Source organism: Cryptotermes secundus, unplaced genomic scaffold (assembly GCF_002891405.2).
Source record: "Cryptotermes secundus unplaced genomic scaffold, Csec_1.0 scaffold247, whole genome shotgun sequence".
Lineage (NCBI taxonomy): Eukaryota > Metazoa > Arthropoda > Insecta > Blattodea > Kalotermitidae > Cryptotermes > Cryptotermes secundus.
The window spans coordinates 1,652,334-1,673,216 of NW_019740656.1; the positions used below are offsets into that span (position 1 = coordinate 1,652,334).

A 20,883-nucleotide genomic window follows, 5' to 3' on the forward strand; every position below is an offset into this window, starting at 1 on the left:
AGAGACTGAGTCGACCCCGTGGCCATAGTTCGGCTGGAAGGCTTACGTCAATTGAAAACATCCACCTCATAGGGACTCGAACCGGCGGCCTTCCGGCTTGTAGCACATTGCCTGAACAAACTACGCTACCGCGTACCCCAAGGGTTAAAGAAGTGGGTTCACCAATTTTATGATCCAAAGACGCCTTAAAAGAAAAAGAAATTTATGCGACTCTCCATAATTTAGGCTATTTTTGTCAGCATCAATGGAAGTGAACCGAACACGATATTGTCTGTTGACTTCAGCCATGTTCTCCTCTAACTGAACATCACTGACCTGTTGAGTTGCCGGAAGAGTGTGTATACAACTATACAGAGTGTAACTGAAAGCTGCGGGCAGATTTTGGGCACCAGTTCCACATACCAAAACGAGAAGAAATGTCCACATCAACATGTGTCCGGAAACATTTCTTTTGTGAATTACAGCTAAATGGTATTGTGTAGACTCCAGATGCAGTTCGGAGTTAATGTGTTGGCAGGGACTGTTAGTGTTTGGTAGGCCCATACGCTTACAGGCAACCACTTACATGATCTGCCAGAGCTACTGGGAGGTGTACCACTGGCAGCAAGAGCACGAATGTGGTACATGCATGTTGCTGCTCCGTGCTGTGCGAAATGTTCTCGGTAACGGCTGTCATGGCCGACGAACCTCTATTAAAATAGCGACCCACAGTTTTAGAAACCATTGGTCGAACGTTGTGAGTCTAGCCTAGTCAACCGCTGCAGCTCACTCCGGCTTACGCGTGGTTGATCTTGAATCAGCCAAAAAGCGGACCCTGTCCACTTCCGACTTGACCTAGGGAATCAATATTGTTCACCGAACGTTGACGTAGCTTCCTGTGATGTACACAGAGCCCCATAGCCCTCACCGCGTCCAGATTTTCTCATCCCAGCATCAATCTTTCTCACACAAAATTGGGGGGGGGGGCACAGAGGCGGTCGTCCCGGGACCTCCACGCAACATAAATAGAATCCACAGCCTATATTTAGACACTTACTTCTTTATAATCACGAAAAGTTAGTTTGAATTTTTAATTATTCTAAGAAATATATATACCAACGTTTCGGAAGGTATCTTCTCTACCCTGAAGATGCAGCAAACTACACGGCGTCACATTCGAATAAACCATAATCTTGATAGTTACCGACGTCAATACCTCATATCTCCCGGTTGCTTAGGATCCTCTGGTGTCTATAAGGTAAAGTTGTTACTGTACTTAACTAATTAAGCAATGAAGGCGTAGGGGGGAGTGGATATATAGATCACATTTTCTTGACCTCGGCACTAGCTGGAGGCGAGTGGTCAGCTTCACGTCCCGGCAACTTTATCCCCGGGGAAAAATCTCGAGGTACCTATTGGATAGGAGGTTGGTTGGACCACAGAGCCGGTCTGGACGACATGGAGAAGTGAAAATTCTTGACCCTACCGGGACTCGAACTCCGTACCCATTGGTCGTCCAGCTCGTAGCCAGACGCTATACCGACTGCGCTATCCCGGCCCGTTTTCTACTGTATATATCCTGTCTAAAACATATTTGAGTGTACGTCGTTCCTCGAGTAGCCAGCCTTACGGAATACAATTCCTACGCATGTATGTCTGAATTTCCCACTGGCTTATGAATAGCGGAAGTATGTTGAAAGCAGAATCGAGTGACTTGACAATGATGACTTATCGGCCTACTTTACTAAATGACAGTGATTGACCTCCGTTCTGACAGCAGATGTAGCATAAATCATCTTTGAATGTACGTCGCAGATTGAAAACAGATTTTAGTAAATGATGACGTAACGATCTACGTCACTATCTAATGATGACGCACCGTCAAAAATATTTTAGATAGAGCATAAAATTGTGTATCGGATTTGTGTCCGTGGGAACAGGGCCTGATTTACAGGGGCTGCGTGGCAGTAAAAATGTGGAAACCTTAATCAATAAAAAATTTAGGTTGCGGTAATTTATTTTATATACATATATAAAATATATATATTTTATATACATATATATATGTACCGCACTATGCAGCCGTAATATTCGTGAAGAACCGCGTGTCCCGGAGCAGTGTTTGCACGTTTGTGTCGCGATATTTTGGATTCAAACGCCTTTCAGCGAACTGAATGGGGCAGAGCGCTTCTCCAGAAGCTGGCAGCCACTGAGGTAGCTAAGAAATCTAACCCGAGGATTGATTGTCGTGTTAAAAAACACACCACTGGAGTGATGTCTGGATCATATGCTGTTTAACAAAGTTTTATCAACTGCAGCGGTTAAATAGTGGCCCTCATTAAACCTGAAAGGATTGGGTAGGAAGCTCCCGCAGCCTATTTTACAGTAGCGCAGTTGTTGGGATAGCGCAGTCATTATAGTGAATGCTTGGAGCTATAACTCGACTCCACCATACGTCTTCATGGCGTGGTGCTCAACTATGCACAGGGGCAACTTTATCTTTCTTTCGCTATTTCAACTGAATGGCTTTGTTTCTTTCTTTCTTAATCTGCTCCGTTTATAGCTTTACGGCGTCCAGGTAAGTAAATTTTATTTTCTCTTGGTCTAAGACAGTCGGTAGGACTCCTTGGGCGGGGGATCGGCCCGTCCGAAGGCCGCTACCTAAACACAAACACACACTAAACATCCATGCCTTGAGCGGAGTTCGAACCCACGCTCCCAGTGTTTGAGCGGGTAAAGACAGTTGATACCTTAGGTAGGGCGCACACCGGCATGCGTCAAGACATGTAACAGTCAAGACACGATGTCTGCGACATGATGAAAGAAAGGAGCACAGTTGAAACGAATGAGATTATGAAACCGCCACACACCAGTCTGAATCATGATGCTGACGTCAGCTTCATGCTGACGAAATATGAATGAAACAAGACTGCGTCTTTTGTCTCATGTCTTGAACTTTGTCTTGACGCAGTTGGTGTGCGGCCGCCCTTACACCGCGCGGCCACTACAATCGGCCCAACTGAATGGCAAATGTGTTAATTGAGTCCTGTCTGTGGGAACTGGAAGGGCTCTCACTTCGTGGGTTAAGCGGACTTATGGAGATCACAGATTTCAATACACGGTCGCTCCTGGCACAAGCGCTCGGCTTAGGGAAGCTTGACATGAGGCTGCCAGTGTGAGCCCCAACCCGACTGGGCAGTGTTGTGCAGGTTGCTGTCTTCTGGGGTATGACAGTGTGTCTGTCTTTCTTCCCTCCTTCACTTATTTTCTGCTTTAGTATACCATATTTTTCTTTATATTTCTCATTTTTATTCCTGTATGTTTTCTTCTTTACGTCCGTATTTCTCCATTCCCACATATCTCCTCTTCTTTCGTCTTGTATTGTTTCTATTTCTTTGTATCTTTCTAGTTTATTTTTATATCCATGCATTTTTTATTAATTTCTTTATCTTGTACGCTTTTATATTTATTTTTTCTCTTCTTCAACATATTGATTCATTCTCTCGTCCCATCTTCATTGTTTCATTTTTCTTTATTTACTTTTTCTCTTTTACGATTTTGTCTTTTTCTTGCCTTTACCTCTCCTTCTCTCGCTTCTCATTTTTGTTGCCTCTTTTTTACTTCCTTCTTCTTTATATCCCTGTATTTTTATTTACTTATCTTCCTTCTTTTTGCGTCTATTACATTTCTTATTTCCTTTCTCTCTCCTACACGTAGCCCTCACTCTCGCCCAGGTGGCAGGGCTGTCTCTTGCAACAAAACACAGACTGTGCAAACTTCGGCCATTGAGCCCACGGGGTCCATGGGTAGTGCAGGAAGGGCTGAAGGGGTGTGAGTCAGTCAGCTGCAGCGAAGTGCTCCTTAAGTCTTCATCTGGCAGGACAACAGAAGGGAAAATACCCTCTCATAGGAAGGCCAGCTGATTCGCAGATGCATATGCACAAGTTTCATATAGTCAGGGGCTTAACTCAACTGTTTTCATGGTCCGAACTAGTATAAATCCCGTTGAAATTTCAACGGGAAAATGTTAATAACAAACTTCATCAAAGCACTTAACCTCAATAACTTGGAACATTCTAAAGCTATATTTATTCTAAGGCATCAAACTTGATATAATAACAACATGCAGTAAGTGATGCTGCTATCTAGAGGAAGTATTGCATCGTGTATATCCATTGCTAGGCAACGGGTCACTAAATATATTCTCGTGGCAACGAATACACAGCAACAATAGAACAACAGCCGTCTCTTTGCAACGACAACGTAAACACACTTCTAAAACAATAGAGGAATTGCTACAATACGGTGTTCTCAATGTGTTTTCTGTGCGTGGTCCGTGCCGAAGGTTTATAGGGGACAACGAAGATCGTCTGTAGCCAGTCGCAGAACGAGAAGAAGAACGAAGAGGGTCCTCTGCGGTCAAGATTGAGTGTGAGCTGTAATAACTGATTATAATTGTAAAGAAATGCCAATAAATCAAATCATCAAATCCAGAACCCATTGTTATTCGTCACGGTAACCACCGATACGTGACAATATTTTGGGCAGATATTATCTATTAAAAGAAACTTGGAAAAAATGCTCAAGTCTATTTCACTTCAACCGGTAACAGAAGTTTATAACGGCCGCTGCCCGCCTCGCCACTAGACAAGAGACATCCGTTTATTTCATCCCGTAACAACTCGATCAGTCATAACAGAAAAAAAAAGTAAAGCTACCTCTATACCAGGCCATGCAGGCCCATAGGGTTGTGAGACATTGAAGGTCCCACATTATCTAGACAATCGGCTCAAAGATGGCGGTAAGGTTGTCAGCCTTACGGGCCGGCCGCGCTCTACTCCCCAGGAAAATTATTTAATTAATTCCTGGTACCCATTTCTGTTAGAGGCTGAGTCGACCCCAGGGCCATAGTGCGGCCGGAAGGATTAGGTTAATTGAAAAATCCAATGATCTCATCGGACCTTGAACCCGCGACCTTCAGGCTTGTTGCTGCTTGAATGGTTTGACCCTCAGATACAAAATAAACACCGCCGCACACACTGTGAACTTCATTAACAGCTATAATTGCGACATTATCACCAACCGCTCAGGTTTCCTCATGCAAATTTGGTGATCTCCCGTCGAACTAACCCTCGGCTCCTCACATTATCCTGTACGACGCTTTTAAGCAAACAGTTCCCAGCTCTGGCTACAGTTTCCACATACACGCCGGGAGGTCGCGGGTCCGATTCCTGATGAGGTCATTCGGTTTTTCAATTGACCCAATCCTTCCAGCCGCACTATGGCCCTGGGTTCGACTCAGCCTCTAACAGAAATGAGTACCAGGAATCTTCCTGGGAGTAAAAGGCGGCCGGCGCGTAAGGCTGACAACCTCACCGCCATCTGTGAGCCGATTGTCTAGAAAATGTGCGAGCTTCGACGTCTCACAACCCTATGGGCCCCCACGGCCTGTTACAGGGATAGCTTTACTCCCTCAGATGATCCATTCTTATAAATTAAATCCTGATTTCTGCGAATAAGGACGCTACCAACCAATGAAAATACATTTTCGGCCAAGTCGACTAAAGAGCACAGGTAAATGTCACTGCCACCTGGTGTATTTATGCGTAACTACTAACAATAACTCCCACGTAAGGATAGAATACACAGAATTGTAAACAACTTTCACACAGAGAGTATGGATGTGTTGAGAAAATTGTACGTCGCAGAATTCTTGTCTTTAAAAACGACAGTGGGAGGTAAAGCTTAAGAACCCCTTACTAACCGTAAATTCAGGGCGTGCTTATGCTTGGTCTAAGTTATCATTTCATCGTGTTGTTCAGGCAACGCATGCAGCTGATCTGAGCTGCACGTAGTCTCATTGGTACCAAATCTTGGCTCGCTTCTACCATGAAGATTAAGGCAATATGCTCATCCGAAACGTCGGTAATAATATACTGGACTGGATGATATCAGAATAGACAAAACCGTAATATAATCTCCAGCTATGAGCTAAGAAATCTCCATATTCTGTTCCTTTGCGTTTCTTTACAACCCAAATTTCATTTTCAAAATACAATTGCCTCAGCTCTTGTGTTATGAAGTCGTTATATTTATAAACAACTCCTTCAGTAATTAAATCCCTACTTTATTTTGAAATAAGACACATTATTAGGCTTATAGCTCTATTTGTGTTCATATATGCCCCCACCCCCCACCTGCACGATTAATTACGTAAGACGAATTTATGGATATGAAGTAATGTGAAGTTATTTACTGAATAAAAATTTAATCTTTGCATGAATTGTGTATATTGGCTATTAGTTACAAAATATATAGAAGATGTTTTTGCGATTACGTGTTTCATAATCAATTTTAATTGTATTTTAACATATCATCTCATTCTTGGATGTCAGAAGCTGTATTATAGGATTTAGAATGAAAACTCATAAGTCATTAATTGACACACGTATAACATTAATGTGAACTCCTTTTTTTCCCCTTGGCACTACAGCCCCAGTGGGCCTAGGCCTTCTCCGTTCACTTCGGTTTTTCTAGATCTTACACATTCGGTAGGACTCCTTGGGCGGGTGATCAGCTAGTCGTAAGGCCTCTACCTGTATACAAACACAGAAAAACGCACACACACAAACTAAACATCCATGCCCTGAGTGGGATTCGAACCCACGATCCCGGTTTCCAAGCGAGCGAAGACAGTACATGCCTTAGACCGCTCGGCTACCGTGACCGGCTAATGTGAACTTACGTAAACAAATTTGGCTGCTAGAGATCCCCCCAGCCATGAGGACGTAGTAATCCGAGATAAGAATGGAATAAATTTCAGTTCAGTTGTATTCACAGTTTACCACTATCGACTCATAATTTTTCATACAATTAGAATATCATGTTTTTTATATTATCTATAGGGTTTATTGGCCTTTTCCTTCTAACTTTTAAACAGTAAATAAATTTCCCTAATTTCATTTGTGTAATTCTACGGGAACCAGTTTTGCGTGAGTAAAGAATATCATACACGTATATTTTGAAACAAATATTATTTTCAAAATTGAAATATAATGTAAACATATACACCCACGTCAATGTTTATTTATATTGATATATTGGGTTTTTGGACTTTATCCATCGTCCTGGTTTTTAAGATAACTAATAAAAACACGACGTTTCGGAAACTGGATATGTTTCCCTCCTCAGGTGAAGGAAAAACCTATTCTGTTGGGTCCGTTAGAAAGAGTTAGCCTCAATCACAGATCCAGTTTCCGAAACGTCGTATTTTTATTAGTTATCTTAAAAACCAGGACGATGGATAAAGTCCAAAAACCCAATATATCAGTGTGTTATACACCATCGTCAGAATCCTATAGTAACTACTTTTATTTATATTGTTTTTAGCCTATCTGTGCAGTCTATAAGGACATGTATTTTAAGAATATATGGTATAACTTGACGGATTTATATTAATTGATTTCATTACAGAAGAACTTCATCAATTCGTCTCGTTGGATAAACGTTGCAACATCGATATGCCTATTCGATTTTAAGTGACGTAGAAGTTTTTAAATTGCTTTCTCCGGGTAATTCTATTAAAATAGTCAATGGATATACACGAAAAGCTAAAAGTGTTCATTTAAAATAAAATAACATATATTGAGATCATGAAAGAAGTATGCATTTTAGCACAATGATAAATTAACATTCAATTCTATTTACTTACAGCAATAAATCAGATGACCCCTTCTTGGCAGAATATAGCAATATTACGTATGGATTTGGGTCAGCGAGTAACTTACAGATATGACTGTTGTCGTGGTGAGAGACCACGCACTTATGACAGACAGGGAACCCGGGGGTGAGTGGTTGGGAAGGGGGATGTTTTTCGAGCGCCCCCCCCCCGCGCTAACCATGCGCTGACGGCAAGAACAGTTCGGGGCGTCTCCTACCAACATCAGCAAGGCAGTTGCCATGGTCACCGATCGATCTTATGTACCACCCATCCACCCACGTGTTTTGGTGTTTTGGTCCAGGGAAAACTTCTTGCACTAACTCCCACACTATGGTTCATCACTCTATCCCAGTCTGGGAGCAAGGAGCTGAGTCCTTCTTTAGAAGCTAATAGATGCTCAGTTATTAAATGTATGGAATTCGAAGGTTCATTTTCGTGTTCATATAAGCCCAAATTCTAGTCCCAATCGTGACCTACATGAACCAGTTCAAATCCTCCCATCATATTTGTTTAAGATTAATTTTACTATTATATTCCTATCCAAGCCTAGGTCTTCCTTGTGGTCTGTGAAACTATGCATGTACCTCTCCCATCCGTGTCACATGACTTGTCCCTACAATCATCTTTAATGTGATTATTTTTATAACATTAAGGGATTATTCTTGAGAAGATGATTGTTGCTCAGCAAGTCAAGAAATTGTTAGCACTTATAACACTCCAAGGTTCATTAATGTGTTCATCACTGGCCTCTATTTTAAACTAGGTGGATCCAGTCCACACCCTCCTATTCTGTTTCTCTATGATTCATTTTAATATTATCTTTCTATATAACAATGGATCTTCCTAGTGATCTCTTAAACTCTGTATATACATGTTTCCCACGCCTGCTATAGTCCTTTTTATTTTATAACTTTAATAATATTCAAGAATTCTTCCTCAGAATCAAACAGTTGCTCAGCTTGTAAACAAGTTCCCCAAACGCACAAGAACAATCCTCAGTAAAATTTTAAATCAGTCCAAGACCTCCCCATCCCATTACTTCAAGATCCATCTTAATATCAATCTGCTATCAACTTTCAGGTCTTCCAAGTGGTCTCTCTCCTTCAGGCCTATGTTCAAAACACCTGTATACATGCATTCTACATTCTCTGCCCGAGCAATTGCTTACGTTTGGTTTTCATACAGAATACACATGATGGGCACAAAACAAATTTACTATTCTAATAAAAGTCTGTAAAACGTAAAAAATACCAAGTTCTCCCTGTGTTTAATTAAATATCATGTCATTAACACAAGGGAATGGAGGTATTGCCCCACACTGTCTGAACTTCAACAGTGGTCTCTTTGTCACAAAATTTGTGCATACTTTTAATTTTGTCATTATGCACTTATCTTAATATTTTCAAAGTTGTCACACCCCTTTGCATGTCACCCCCTCAATTACGTTTCCTTTCCCCATTGACTTCGTCCTTACCCCATCCTTGTCCATCTTCCTTTATGCAACTATGAAATCTGGTACAATACAAATCTTTAGCTGGCCAAGATAACAGTCTTCTTTGTCACCATAAGTACTCACCTGATCAAGAAATCTCCTATTTTATGGAATTCAAAGCTAAGCCTTTTTCCATCAATGAATCCTGTCATTAGCCAATTAAATTCTGTTCATTTATTCACGCCTGTTTCTCTATCATTCTCCCATCTGCACATACATTTTTTCTAGTAGGGATTTAAATATTATATATATATAAACATTTATTTGTGATTTAGCTCTGAATAACGATTATCAAATACCGAATTTGAATAAATGTGGAAGGAAGTGGTAGTTAACTGGAGGTACTATCCTAACATCATCGTGGATGGACTGAAAAAAACAACGAATCTCTTTCAAGATCTGAACCCAGTACTCCTTATACATGAAGCAGGAGACTTACCCACTTGATTGTGATATTCAGTTACCGATTTTAATGAGCCTGCCCTACAAATGCCTGTTTCTTAATTTCCAGCTTCCTAACCCATACCCATTTTTGGATGTTTCGGTTGTTCAATAGAATCTCTGAAGATCTGAGGAATTTTTGTGACAATTTATAATAAATATTGCGCTTTTTTTGCCGAGTTCTCGTTTTTTGGTCCCTAAATTGGAAGACCAGCTTTTCTCGATGGTTGCTAATTCAAAATAAATTTGTAGCCCACACTCAAATTTAATGTGCTCCTGGGTAAAGAGTAGAAATCGAAAAATTAGGTCGATTTCATAATCACATGGAGCATATAAAGTTAAATTCCTGAACTCAAGGCTCAGATCCATTTCTCAACATTTTAACCCTCATACAATATAATTCTGTGGCTGTTATTACAGAATCAATAAAGGAAAATCAAATACCATATATTGAACATTTAAATAATTGTTTTAAAACAATATTTTGCCATGGATGATTAAGAGTTACATTTTGAGTCATCAGAGCATTTAAAAACCCTCTAAACCATTATCATCAAAATGGACATCTTCAGGATCTTGTCAAATTCAGACAGGACAGCTCTGGTTGTGGGAGATACAGATCTGGCTACTGGATCACATCAACGTAAAAGGTACAGAACTATGATTCTATAAGACAGTAGTTTCAATAACTTCTGACTTACACCTGACACAAGACACAGGCAAGAAACACTGGACGCTTGGTTTGAACTTGGCCACATGCAGTACAAAGTTAAGTCTACAAAAACGTTGAGTCACATGTCAGAGAATATAAAATTCCTGTTATCATCTTGGGTAATTCATGAGGGTTGTTGGAAAATTATGTCACATAAAGCCAAACCTGAGACTTTGCTTAGCCTGCAGATAATCTCCCGATATCGGTCCCAAAACTGGCCACAGTAAACAAATTACCTTATTGGCCCTAATATATGGCAATCCCTTACTTTCCCAGAGTGAAAATCAGATTTCCTTTTTCCATAAAATTAAACATGTAATTGAGTTCCAAGGGTAGTAAGCAAAAAGAAGTATGAACTATAACATTTAGAAAAAATCAATTCAGAACTTAATACCTTCAACTAACTCTAGGTATATTCATAAATATCATTAGGATTAGCAATTAGAACATATAATCATCTTCACACGTATTCTCAAGGACCTGAAAATAAGACAACACCTCTTTCTAAGAAGAAATATTTTGGGAGGTGGGGGAGACTTGTTTGGGCTAATACAGTACAGGTTTGGATGTGCTGAGACATAAAACAAACTTGGAAACATCAAGGCATATTCCTAAATGCATTCTTTCCAATTTTTCATACTTCATAGGCTTTACTATTCATATTCAAAAACAAAACCCATTATTGTAATGCTGATCAAACTATATACAGCCAGAAAGTATCTTCCTTGTATTTCATTAACCCTTAATATGTGGAAATAAGGGACTTAAAAATTCCCTGCTGTTATGGCACTGATGATTGGCTTATAACTTTGGGGGTACTGGTATTTACAGTGAAATCCTCAAGTGACATTTATTTATGGAGCACTGGATTTGAACATTAAACTAAGGAAAATCACAAATGGAGGTTAATTTATCATGAGACTACTGACTTGGAGCCAATGAAATTGAATATTAAACAGGGGAAAACCTTAAATCAAGGAACATTAAATGGAGTTCCATGTATACTATGAACAATGTGATCTGCTGGGCCCAAGCATGCACCATCATGCAGGTGTGACACACAGGTGAGAAAGGCTAACATGATTATGAACAGGTGTGCTGCTCTAGCACACCCTTCCTGTGGAATTGGTACTGTCAGCAAGTTCGCTCTGAAAGTACATGATCTGATTCACAAACTTCTCAGTAAGGGGCACATGAAAAATATCTTACGCATCTACAAATATACTAATCAAAGACAAACTAATAACATTCTTAAAAACACAAATAGATGACAAAAAATAAGAGAAAGGTATGCCCATGCAAGATTGTAAACACACACAAAAAAAAATACACAGCACTGTGATCTACTAAGCCTAAGGATAAAAAAGAAAGACATTTATTTCTGTATCCAATGCATGTTGTCTTTATTTCTTGGATGCTGCTGGCAGTTTTACATAAATGAAAATACCCATCATCCATTAAACACAATAATTTCAAGTTAAACTTAATATTAACATTTGATAAAGGTAATAGGTTGATTTTTTAAAAAATATTATATTTTATGACCTAAGTGCAGTGTAACTGTAAAATCAAGGAACATACAAAACTTTGGCAGAATAAACCATTGTACCACAAACACTATGACACTTGTACTGTTATTGCAACATAAAAATATTGGGACTTGAAATCATTCAGTCTCTTGTCATATTTTCAAAATGATTAAAATTCTCTCAACTCATCCCACAGACAGACAATTAATAATACAAATCTGTCACCCGAACTGACTGTTTACAAAGTAAATCATATGACTAGTACATTGCCAAAACCTGGTTGAGATTCCTTTTCTTTTGGACTAGAGTGTACAGGTAGCGCAAGTTCTGTTTCTGTTGATAACAGAGTGAACAACTCCTCCCTGATGAGTCCCCAGACTGAGATCCTCAGTTCACAATTCTTCTCTGGCACTCTTGCACTGCCTGATATCATAGGAACCATATAAAATGCAACTTATACAGAAAAGCAAGCAATGTGCAGTGACTTTTTGCACTAATGGAATGTAAATGCATAAGGCCAGTTGTTGAAATGAAACCCATTCCTGGATGCCTCTAGTGAGGAAGCAAAGCCCATTAAGAATTCTCCCCACGGCGATGAAGAAGCCATCCCGTTCACATACTGGATGATGGTTTGGCCCTGCAAAGAAGCCTGGACTGCTGCTGGGACCACTGCACTGCTGTGGCCTTGATGTCTTCATGCACAGTCTGTCTGAACTCTGATGGGGCCAAACATATGAAATCATGCCACAACAGTTCCGGACTACATGAGGGCTGTTCCAACAACCTCCAGCCTGGTTGAATGCTGACATACCATGCACAACACTCATGTAAATGCCTGAAACTGGATACACCTGCTATAAATATGCCACAAACAGGTTTCATCTGAACAATCCTCATGTTAATACTAGTTCAAAATACAAGTATAAATTGGAGTTCCATCTTAGTGATGACTTAAGTGTAGGCTTGAAAAGGTAAATATAAACAATTTTCACACTAAATGGTATACACAATATTCCACTTACGGAACACATGCATTTCCCTGCACAATTTATTGTACAATATTCAAATCTCCCTCGACCAAATATATACACACGTAACAAAAACGAAAAAAATAACATCTGGAATACTCTTGTATGATTGTGGCTTGGCACGGATGAACTAGAACTCAGCAGTTCCGGTCTTCAGCACCCGGTACAGTGCGACCAACGGCATCTGGGTCAGCAAGAGGGTCTAGATCGGCAAAGAGATTAAACCAGGCAGCGCGTTTGTCCTGGAAAACAGAAAAGACCATTATTTAGTATTACCGGGCCTTCTGGAGTTTGTCCACTGTCTAATATTCTGAAGAGGAGAATACTGTGACATGTACATGGTTTCTAGGACACGTATTGGCAAACACATCGCGGAGGCATGAGATACGTGTCCATGGATATAAACATTCAACAAACATTTTCCTAGGATACTGTTACACTATATAAGCAGCCATTCAGATAAGAATGAAGTCATTCATGATTCATCAATCAGAAGGCAGTTGCAGCAGAAAGGAGAACCGAGAACTAAGTCATTTGTAAACCTGAACCAAATCAGTCAATTGGAAACCAGGAGAGAACAGAATAAGACAGACTACAAGAGAAGACAGTCATAATCCAGTCAGAATGGAGCAAGTCTTAGGCAGTCATTGACTGTGAGCTGTTGTAATTGGTTGTGATTCAGGGATATTGTATAAGGCGTTAATAAATCCAATCATCCAAGCCAGAACCTGTTATTATCAGTCATGGTGCCATAAACACGTGACAATACCATGTTGGAAACTTGGTCTGCTTTTATCCACAGGTACAAAGGTGGGGAAGACATCTTCCCAGCTTCCAAAACATGCCCCCTTTGCAATACCAGGCAATAGGCAAAGTCAAAAAACCAGTAATACTAAGTGTAATATATCATTATCAAAAATCCTTAGAATTTATTTAAGGAATGGTTAGTTCAAATCGATATTTACAGTTCTTAAAATAAATAAGAAGGTGCATAGTAACCTCTGGAGGTGCCTTTACAAGCTGCTTCTCTTATACAAGACATTTGTTGAAGAAAGCAGTCTTCTGGGATTTGGCACCGTGTATATGTGGTGTTAACCGACGTTTCGGAGGAACGTATCGCCCCCATCTTCAGGGTTGAAGAAAAAGTATAAGTAAATCTGCAAGCGNTGTTGTCCACAATCTGGCCACAATATAATGATCACCTGTATCACCACTCAGATCTGTCCACATCAAAACAGCACTGCCTGCCTTGACAATCACATGTTTGCCAGGGACAGTGACAGTCATATGTTTTATTTGCAGTTCCACTACAAGTGTTTCTGTCTGCATGCTCCAACATGCGGACTTGAAATGGTCACCTTAGAGCAGTGCTACGTTTTTCTTAGTTGCCTGCTATGTCACATGAAGGTGGGGCCAGGAATTATTAAATTGTGGCTCCAACGTAGTCAGAAATCAGAGAGAATGGTAACAGCACTGTCACGTTGGTGATGTTTATAAAATCCACAATGTCCCCTTTCAAATACAGGTATTCCTCGATTCACGCGATGGTGATGTTTCAAAAATAAGTTGCAGAGGTTAAATCACATACACTGGACATGATTTTCTCACCTTCCCTCGCATTCCTCCTCACCAATCTACTCACCCTTCTTTCTGTCTCTCTGGATTGCCCAGAAAGAAATTCGCAACAGGTGTCATTAATTGAAAGTAGTCCAGATATTTTAATTCATATTTTTTAGATTCACACATAATGAGGAATACCTGTACTGTATCAGTTATACTGGAGCTTCATAAAAGTCCGTGCCCCACTCAGGAAGAACTGTTGGTGCTTCATGTAGTCAAGCTACACAGATTAAGAATACTAACATAACCAACCTGGTACACAGCAAACAGTTATTTCTTCATCATGGTGCCATTCAATACTAAATGTATAGCCTGAGAGACCGACAGTGCTGTCACATAAATCACAAACAATCTGAAGGCTTTAGTAAAGTCATGCTTACATTTTTTAAAGCAAAACAAGTTCTGTAAGCAGAAAGACCCAAGCATGCAGCCAAGAATACCTTATCCTTGTTGACACGTGCTGGAGTACTTGTAGGGCTCTTTGATGCTGGAGCCGTCTGTGGCTGGAGTTGTGGGGTAGCTGTTAGTCCCATCATGAAAGGACTCTCTGCTCCATCTCCCGATGTACCTGCATACACTGAGTTTGTCATACCGCTAGCATGAAGAATTTTGGCCACAGGACAAGCACCTAAATGAGCCTCAAAGGGCAATCACTACACTGCACAACAAAACAAACACTTCTTTCTGCCCTTTAAAGCAAAATGGGTGATTATACTAAATATGGCCGGTCACAGTAGCTGAGCAGTCTAAGGCATGCACTGTCTTCACTTGCTCAGAAGTGAGGATTGTGGGTTTGAAACCCACTCAGGGCATGGATGTTTAGTGTTTGTGTTTGCATGTGCATTTTTCTGTGCTTGTGAACAGGTAGAGGCCTTGCGACGAGCTCATCACCCACCCAAGGGGTCCTACCGAATGTGTATGATCTAGTAAAGTGAAGTGAAACAGAGTTTCATGGAGGTAGGCCTAGGCCCAAAATTGGGGTATCAATTGCCGAATTCAAACGTGAGCCTTAAAACTTTGTACTACCATTTTCAAAGGAAAGGATCAAAATATATACAGCAATCTGTAAGACAGCCAGATAGGACATGGAAGTTTTCAGACCAATCACATTGCACCATGATAATCTGCTGTACAAGGACTGAGTGATACTAGATGTTACATTTATCAAAAGCTTCAAGCTTGCCACTACCCAAAACCAAATCTCTGAAAAACTGATGACAATTTCAAGAAATAAATAAATTTAAATTCAGGGCCGAAAAGTAAGCCATGCAAGCATACTACTTGGTAACTTGGATTAATCTTTACCCCTATAGGTTAGATGTGAAGGGTATCTGAAACATTTGTAAACTACTTGACTGTAGTCATAACAACCCACAAGGTCATATTGTTCATTGTCACTGCCATGAGAACCTCAGATCTCACAAATATTTCAGTTTCTTTGGTAAATACATTTCATGAATTTAACAAAATCTTAATTCTCAGTGTCAACTTTAGCGGATAGAGGTGTCGCGTGGTCAGTGCAACGGATCCCCATGGCCGTTAATCTCGGTTTTCTAGACCAGAGCAGCTATTTCCTTGAAATAGCTCCTAAATTATCCTGATGAGGCTGAGTGGACACTAACTTTGCCAACAAGTGGCGGTCGCTCGGTCAGGACAGTTCACTTGCGGGCTAAAACCACGGAATTATTTTTGTCCCTAATTCTCAGCATGCTTGGTGAGAAATCAACGAACATGAAAACTTACTTGGGGCTGTATGCAGTGATGTGAACTGATCCAAGAGCTGTGAAGGGAGGAATGAGGAAGCTGAGTCTTGAGCAATTGTCTTCTGGTCACTATTACCGCTGTCATTCCCTCCCCCGAACACTGCCGCCCATTGTGGGACCAAGTCTATCTCTTGTTCAGTGTTGCCATTTTCCACACCAAACACTGCTTCCCACTGAGGTCCAAACCCCATGCTCTGCCCCGCAGTGTCTGCACTGCTCAGGATCTCATTCAGCAATGTGAAGTCGTCGACACTGCTCGTCAAAAGATCCAAGCCTGTTGTAGCAGCTGTAATTAGAAGAGCAACACAGATTACTGAATGAACCGTTACCTTTCAGCTCTTATCATCTTGAATACAGAATTTATGTCTCCTGCTTGTACAGTCACCCCATCATTCAACATTACACAGATACCTCTAATTTTAAGAACACCGGATTTATAATTTATGCTACAGTGAAACATCTATTACTCCTTATTGTACTACAAAGTCCATCAACAATGTGACAAATTGTTTCTTCTTGCTTACACTTTTCACTTTTGAATCAACATTTTTCAGCCCTAAATGGCCATCTTCAGGTGTCTTACTGCTACTGCTGTTGTGTCAAAAGTGAAAATGTAAGAAAGAAGGAACAATTTGTTGTATTGTTGATGGACTGTGCAGTACAATAAACAGCATTAGATCTAATAATGCAGGAGGATGCTTAAATACAGGATTATATTGAAGCATGTTAAATTGTACCTATTTTTCACTTAATAAATTTCATTTACACCACAACAAACAACTTATGCTTGTAAGAAATTTCTTGCAAAGGTTGAGAAAAATATATACAATATGTGGGAAGGTAGAGATCTACAATAAATGTTAAAGACGGATGTTTACTTCTGTAATATCAGTGTACTGCATAACTGTTGCACAAGCATTTAGCTACTCCCAACCTTATCACCTTCAGAGCTGTCAGTAAATTAATACTGTCTACTGTTATTGCTGTCACACTGACATACAGTCTATATTTGTTCCCTAAAGATGTGCAATTGAGTGGCTTCATTGACGTGATACCAGAACTGCATCACAGCAAAGCATCAGCTATGAGAAAATAAATGCAACTGTAATAAAACAGTTTTATTTGCAACAATAAATATGATAAATAAATAATGCTGTTTTTACTTTCATGCTTATATACTATTTTTTTTATTGCTAGTGGGGTGGGACTATGTCCCGTGTACTACTGCCACTTCTGGCCTATTGCACCAGCCCCAGATGACAGGTGAGGGTGATTGTGGAGAAACTGGTGGAATGAAGATTGGCAGGGGAAACCGAAGTACTCGGAGAAAACCTTCCCCAGTGCCACTTCGTCCACCACAAATCCCACTTGTCCAGACCCACGATCAAAACTGGGCTGCCGCAGTGGGAAGCCAGTGACTAACAGTTTCAGCTATGGCACAGCTTGCTTATATACTAACAAAACATGTTAAAAAATACTGGGAGACTATTTTGGGACGCGTGAGCTACTTCTACACATAAAGTAATGGGAATATAACTTTTGATTTAAGAATTTTCAGCTCACAAACAGTTTTCATGGAATTATTGCATTTGCAAGTCGAGAGATACCCGTGAACTCTAGATATCATAATATTATTTCACTCTGAGTGCTACTGGAATGAGAGAGCATCACTACCAGTTAGTAACACAGACCTTTAGACCATCATTCGGAAGTTACAAGACTTTACTTTCAATGCATATGCAGTATTCATACGCCTTTCACAAGGTTGACTACACAAAGAACGATGTACCCTGTTCGTAGAGTTGGGCCTCAGGTAAGTAACAGATTACATCTGGAGCTAATGTACAGTACAATAAATAACTCAAGTGTGAAAATGATTAATGTTCTTTGCATACATTTCTCAGATGCGAGTGTTGCTGCCATTGCAGGCTGTATTGGAGAAGCATCTGTGTTGAATTCCAGTAACTGGTCTGACAGCTGAGGTTGCTGATCAGGTGCTGTCAGGAGATTTTCAAGACTTGATGCATCTTCTGACTTCACAGCCTCAGCACTTTCTGTCCCTGTTTCTACATCATGATACTCAGCATCAAAAAATAACAGTCTGAAAGGGAAAGACGGTAACTGCTGTAAGTGGGAAGCACATCTGGTAACATAACTTGTTTACATCATTCTTCGGAATTGGCATGGCTCAAGTCAGGATAGCGACAAGGCTATGGTCTGAATGACAAGAGATCTGGGATATGATTATAATGCCAGAGATGTTCCCCTCCAATCCCACATCCAGACCCACGCAGCCTCGTATGCAATGGACAATGGCATCTCCTTTCATGAAGCAAAGTGGCCAGAAAGTGGAGCTGACCACACACCTATATCTAGCGCTGAGGTTTAGAATGTTTGAGCTCTACCTCTACTCCATCATGTATTCACGGTGTGGTTTCATGTTCCTTTCACTCTTTGCTTAGGATTTCACACTCTGTATCTATGTGTATCTTCAGCATATGGAGAAGATGGTGACTGCAATGTATGCTGAAACGTGTGAACTGCTTCAACACACAATATGGATAACCCCCAAAGGTCAAAGGTACACAATACTTATACAGATACAAGGTCATACATAAATACAAGCTCAAGAACTTCAGCGACTACAGACAAAAAATTTCCTCATTTTAATTGGACTTATGTTCTCACAGTAATGACTATGCATAGCATGATCCTCTAGACTGTAATACTGCAGTTCAGCCGGAAGAGTACCGGTGATTTGGAGGAATGCATCATCTCCATCTTCAGGGTTCAAGAGCTGCTCTCTTTGCTGCCTGCTTCTTGCTTGTATCCTGTTGGGCTTACTCTTCCGACACGACAGAAGGCAACATATTCCTCTGAAATGTCTGAATCCTAATGAACTACACAGCAGTATAACCCATTATCTTATTCTTCCTCCTGTAATTAGGACAGCAGCACTTGACAAGTTGCACAATAGAATGGGCACACTGGAGAAAATGGGATACTTGACATTCCTGGTTGAGAATCGATCCAAGCAGGATAAACAGGTAATTTTTTTAATTCGCTTAGTGGGGGGTGGAGTCCAACTGGGTCCACTCAGCACGGGAGCCACTGATTGGCCTACTGTACCTACCCTGGGAGATTATGATGGAGAATTTGGTGGAATGAAGATTGGCAGGGGAAACCAAAGTACTCGGGGAAAACCCACCCCAGCACCACTTTGTTCACCACAAATCCCACTTGACCAGACCTGGGATCGAACCCAGGCCGCTGCAGTGGGAAACCAGCGACTAACCACTTGAGCTATGGCGCGGCCTCAGGATAAATGGCTAGCAATATGTACTAGTCTCATTTGAATAACCCCAATATGACACAAAAAAAATTAATGCTTTACTTACTTGTCTTTATCAGTCTCAGATGGAGCTTCCTGTCCTTTCTCTTGTTGCTGCTGCTCGGCAAGTTTCATAGATGGTTCAGCTAATTCCTTCACCACACAAAAGTCATAGTGCTGATAACCTACATGTGACACACACAAATGATAATTCAAACCATGAAAATCATGTATAAATACAACGAAACCTTCATTAATGGGCACCTCTCAGAGAATGACAATCAACAGCACCACATATACTTCTGTCCAACAGACACACAAATTATTTATGCGCTGCGCAGCCCACATGTGCTACGTCTCTTCCACATTCTCCCAGCTCTCTACTTTAGCAAAATACAATCTCTTTTCATGGCCAACACTAGTTCCTCTTCCTTCTGTTGCTAGTGGCTGTCCCCGAGTTTCTTTACACACCTACACCTGAACCCAGAGCGACTTGCTCAACCCACTACCTGTTGCCTGCTTAACTTACCTTTCAATCAAGAAGTTGGGGGCAGTGTAAACCTTAGAAACAATGGTGAACTTCTACCAGATAACATTTTGTGATGTCCCTGAAGACAATACTCTCATAGTCACCACTATGAGAACCTCAAATCTGTCAGTAGTGTACACACTAGTCACTTCCAACACTGGCAATGCGCTGGCTGAGGGCTCATTCAAAATCGTTCTCTTTACCACTGCATTCAGGCTAATAACTCTCAGGCCAACCCAGCCTCGTGTCAAACAGGTTCCGGTGGCTCTTTCCACAGGAGCCCAACAGTCAGAACGTGACACTAAGCCTTCTCCTCATCAATTTTCTGAGGTTAAATATGTGCAGAGCTTGCTTTTGTGTACCCCCACACATCTTCATAGAAGAGTGCTTAGACACAGCAATAACTTCTTTTACTGCTCTTGGGCTTCTGCATTGTGTGAGTGTGAGTAGTGTTGCTGATGTTTCAGGGGTACAAGCTGCCTTCATATGCAAGGTCAATATGAACATAGTGTTCATGCATACGTAGGCTTTCATCCAAGACACGCTCAGCATGAAGGGTGGGGGCTGGCACCCAATCTTTGTGAACAGGGACAGAAGACAGGGCCATCAGCCCCCCCCCCAAATAAAAAAGTCAGTTGGAACAAAAAATGAATACTGATTCACCTTATTCTGATGCTGAAGAGGGAGGCAGAATGTACGTATGAAATATTGGCAATTCTGCGCATGTTTAAATGGTGCA

General features: G+C 40.7%; 2 protein-coding genes across 7 annotated transcripts in view; both read right to left on the reverse strand.

Moving 5' to 3' along the window:
- The window catches only part of LOC111872409 (golgin subfamily A member 6-like protein 22), a 57,681-nt gene extending 49,884 nt beyond the window's left edge, over window positions 1-7,797 (reverse strand). For both annotated transcript variants that reach the window (XM_023866281.2, XM_023866275.2), the window contains exon 1: window positions 7,691-7,797. The gene's annotated coding sequence lies outside the window, so the exon portion shown is untranslated. The remainder of the gene's footprint in view (window positions 1-7,690) is intronic.
- A 3,927-nt stretch (window positions 7,798-11,724) lies between these two features.
- LOC111872388 (islet cell autoantigen 1) overlaps window positions 11,725-20,883 on the reverse strand; it is a 29,140-nt gene continuing 19,981 nt past the window's right edge. For 3 of the 5 annotated variants that reach the window (XM_023866231.2, XM_023866233.2, XM_023866228.2), the window contains 5 exons: window positions 19,683-19,800; window positions 18,180-18,385; window positions 16,265-16,570; window positions 14,962-15,098; window positions 11,725-13,143 (listed from right to left, as the gene is read on the reverse strand). In XM_023866231.2, coding sequence (XP_023721999.1) covers window positions 13,039-13,143; window positions 14,962-15,098; window positions 16,265-16,570; window positions 18,180-18,385; window positions 19,683-19,800 — 872 coding nt within the window. In that variant the 3' untranslated portion in view covers window positions 11,725-13,038. The remainder of the gene's footprint in view (window positions 13,144-14,961; window positions 15,099-16,264; window positions 16,571-18,179; window positions 18,386-19,682; window positions 19,801-20,883) is intronic. The other 2 variants (XM_023866229.2, XM_023866230.2) reach the window with 2 other exon arrangements.